Here is a 3,899-nt window from a genome sequence, read left to right on the forward strand (position 1 = left end):
AACCAGCATCAGTTGTCTTCAACTTGCACTCAGCAGCATCGAGACACACTAGATGACAGACTACTGCTTTTTTTTTTTTTTTTTTTAACCCTTATTAATGAAACCATTTGTTTAAAATTTCACCCTTTCATTCATTTCTATTCAACATTCGGCTTTCATTTATCAAAATGACAGAACACAAAAAGATAAACACTGTTAATCATTCACTTTCTCCCCCTCTTCTTGCTGCTCCTTAGCTCCAGACTTAGCCAATTAAAATATTTGAAGCTGTGTTTCTTGAAGCTGTCTGGAACTAATTAGACAGGGTTCTCTTTCTACATACACATCCACATTCAAACAACACCAGCATACAGGCTTTTAAAAGCTGACTTTATTAGTTTGACCCACATCATCTGTAGGTGTGTGAGTGTTTGAGTTTCTCAGGTTGACAAAGAGCTTGTTTTGGGGCCTGGAGAACACTCTGCATGAGGCTGAGGGCCAGACGGCTGAAAGGAGACGAGACAAAGCTGGCTTGTTCAGCTCGGGTTAAGACCAGAGGAGGAGGAGGAAGGGTAGAAGGGGAAAAGAAAAGAGGGAGCAGGGCAGCAAAAGGCATGAAAGGAGTGGACAGAGGGAGAGGGAGTGGGGAGGAAGGATGGAAAAGGGGAGGAGAAAGAGAGAATGGGGGTGGGTTCGGTTTCCATCTCTCACCACAGGAAATGTTTGTGTGGTTTAAATGCAAGCTGGAGTCTCTTGCAAGCAGCTTGTGAGTACAGAGAGTGTAAACAGCATGGCCAGCCGGTAAGTAAAACACTCCGTCTTCTCAAAAAGTTTCTTGCATGTTTTAGGATCGAAACTTATTTTTGAACCGACCTTTCACTGCTTTAATTTATTGGTTCCCAGGAATGAAATAAGAGGAAGCAGCTTGCAGATGCCATTCAGTGACGCTTGTTGTTTTACTCTAAGACGCAAAGTTTTAATGAGTCAGCTCTGTACTTTTTTTCCACTTCAAATGGAAAAACTGAGTTACAACATGAAATTGCAGGAAAGGCTAGTGATGCAGTAGTGAGAAACTGCTTTGCTCTGGAAAAAGAATTTTGGTAAAATAACTTGGAAAGAGTTTCAAGTGTATTCTGTCCAACATTAAGGAGATGCAAACCAGCTGTGGTGTTTTCACTGGTGTAGTTTTTCAAGGCTAAAGTCAAAATAAGCCTTTGACTGGATGCAAAACTCCCATTGGTTTGCAATGATCATCTAGAGCAGTGTTTGGCCGTTTACCCTGGTAGGTAGACAGGCTGGTTTTAAAACCAGTTCTCTGACTCAATTTTGTTGCAGAATTGTTCTTTTAATTCAGTTTTTTTTTTTTATTTCCCTTTTCAGTGTGGAGCATCCTGCTGCAGGCTACAGGAAGATCTTTGAGACAGTGGAGGAGCTGAGTGAACCGATACCTGCAGAGATCACTGGTAGGAAAGAGCAACCGAGAGCCAACAGGAACAAACAATAAAATACTTACGAATAATTATGTATATATTTGTGTTTGTTTTTATATTGCCTTATTTTTTTATTTTATTTTATGCTCCTATTTCTTTGTTCACACTCTCTAATTCTTCTTTTGTCTCAACACATCACATGTCTGTTTTGCTCAACTGTAAACACACAGTTTGTAACAATTTTGCTGCTAGGGGTCTCTCAATCAAAGCAATAACAACAAACAATAATAACAGGCGGTGTTGGGTGATGTCATGAAAAAGCCTGGGAGGTTTTTTACCAGCAGCCAAATTATCCACAGAGGTCTCCTCCTCTCCCAAACAAACAGACTCAGTGACAAGAAACAACAAATAAAGCAGAGACTGCTTACCTTTGTTGCTTTGACAACCTGTGATCCAGATGTTCAGGAGGTTTTTACCAGCAGCTGAACTATCAACAGAGGTGCCCTCCTCTCCACAACAAATGCAGCAAAATGTGGCTTGAAACTGGATTAAAAAGTCAATTTTGAGCTTCTGGCCGGCCACTACAACGCTGATGCAAAAAAAAAAAAAAATCACTATTTTCTCTATAGATTTGAGAATTGCTGTAAATATTTGAGATTATGTAAGTACACAACTCAAAAAATATACAACATAGGTATAGTCATTTTTAGATATTTTAATGGGGAAAAGTTACATATTACAACTGCAATTCCTGCACAAGTAGTGGAACACTATGTTCTTGTCTCCTTCCCGGTATGACACACCCCCAAATAAAGGTTTTTCTAGTCTTGTATTCAGCAGAATCAGCACCAGGTCTTCATAGCTTGATGTTGAGCTTTTATTTTTCATAAAACAAGTTTTTAGAACTTGCTTGCATGATTTACATTTATGGTGAATATATTTGGTGCTTTAAATTCAATTTGAAAAATTTGGCATTATTATGATGTGTTAATCTTATTACCAAATATATTCTAGTACTAAAATAAAATGCAAATGATGATCAATTTTGATGTCTGTCTGCTGCCCATTTGCTGTTTGGATCAGAAAACGGACTGTTTTGTTTGAGCCATTAATCGCTGTGTGTGTGTATGTGTGCAGGTGTTTTACCATCATGGCTGGGCGGCAGTCTCCTCAGGATGGGTCCAGGTCTTTTCGAGGTGGGGGATGAACCTTTCTACCACCTGTTTGACGGACAGGCTATGATGCACAAGTTTGACCTGAAGAACGGGCAGGTGACTTACTACAGGAAGTAAGAATCCTACTTATTACCTTACAAAATCTTTAAAAATGCTTGTTTCATTGGTGCTGTCCTGAGGTGATAACTTTACATTTCCCAGTCGTTATCTCTCCTTTTCTTTTGTCACGTTCTGTGAAGCACTTAAACTGCTGTTTTGAAAAGTTCTCCACGAATTAAGTTTACTTGTGAAGTAGCTTTTAACATTAAGCTTTTTATAATCCTGATCAAGGTGTGGGCCCAGGAATTTTTAAGGGATTTGTTAACATTGTCATGAGGTACGGAAGCCCTGAGAGGCAAGTCAAAGTCAATAAATATATCAGGATTCAAACCCCAGGGTGAAAGTCCTATGTTTAACCCAGCAGACCTAGCAGACAGACGGGGGAGGTACTTCAGCCTCTTGTGGCCAAAATGACTATTACAAAAAACAAACAGAAAAAATAACTCACTTTCCCTAATATAGCACATTTGTGAATATTTTCAGCATTTTCTCTTCACTTGACAAAAGAAACAGTCAGACATACCCCTTGTTTATCACGTTTATTATTTTGATGCAGATCCAAACACACACGCAGGTTTTTTTGATTTTTTTTTTTTTTTTTAGGACATCTGATTTTTGTTAGTGCAGAGAGGTATGCGGTTCTGTGGAGCCGAGGAAAATTGCTGACAGCTAATTCGTCCAAACTGGAGAGAGAATACCAAAACAAAAAGTCTGACCACAGAAGTCCTTGTTTGAACTCCTCTTGGAGCCAAGAAGTCTTTTTTTACTGAGCAGAATCAGTGTTGTGCTTCACAAATTCCCCATCTTTACAATTAAATGAATATAAAAGATTTTTATGTGGCCTAATGGTTGTCTGTGTGTGATCTTTGAGCTCAGGTTCATCAGGACGGACGCATATGTTCGTGCTATGACTGAAAACAGAGTGGTCATCTCCGAGTTTGGCACAGCAGCCTACCCAGACCCCTGCAAAAACATCTTCTCCAGGTAAGAATACAAATACTACTGCAGAAATACTCCATTACAAGAAAAGGTCCTGCATTGAAAATGTTACTTAAGTAAAAGTAAAAGTTGCAAATGAAAAATAGTGAATTATATTATTAGGTTGTTATTACTGTATTAATGTGTGAATCAATAATAAACAAATTTTTCTGTGAATAGTAGAAATGATGATGTTATTACAGTATTATTATACTGTGGTGTTATTATTACTCCGCTT

The 3,899-nt window shown here is 38.6% G+C and overlaps 1 protein-coding gene across 1 annotated transcript in view; it reads left to right on the forward strand.

Moving 5' to 3' along the window:
* Nucleotides 1-702: 702 nt before the first annotated feature.
* LOC111671744 (retinal Mueller cells isomerohydrolase-like) overlaps nucleotides 703-3,899 on the forward strand; it is an 8,947-nt gene continuing 5,750 nt past the window's right edge. The window contains exons 1-4 of the mRNA XM_023428931.2: nucleotides 703-780; nucleotides 1,360-1,442; nucleotides 2,547-2,697; nucleotides 3,560-3,667. Of these exons, the coding sequence (XP_023284699.1) occupies nucleotides 716-780; nucleotides 1,360-1,442; nucleotides 2,547-2,697; nucleotides 3,560-3,667 (407 nt within the window). The 5' untranslated portion in view covers nucleotides 703-715. The remainder of the gene's footprint in view (nucleotides 781-1,359; nucleotides 1,443-2,546; nucleotides 2,698-3,559; nucleotides 3,668-3,899) is intronic.

This window comes from Seriola lalandi, unplaced genomic scaffold (assembly GCF_002814215.2).
Source record: "Seriola lalandi dorsalis isolate HSWRI2012SDOR001 ecotype SW California unplaced genomic scaffold, Sedor1 jcf7180002054885, whole genome shotgun sequence".
Lineage (NCBI taxonomy): Eukaryota > Metazoa > Chordata > Actinopteri > Carangiformes > Carangidae > Seriola > Seriola lalandi.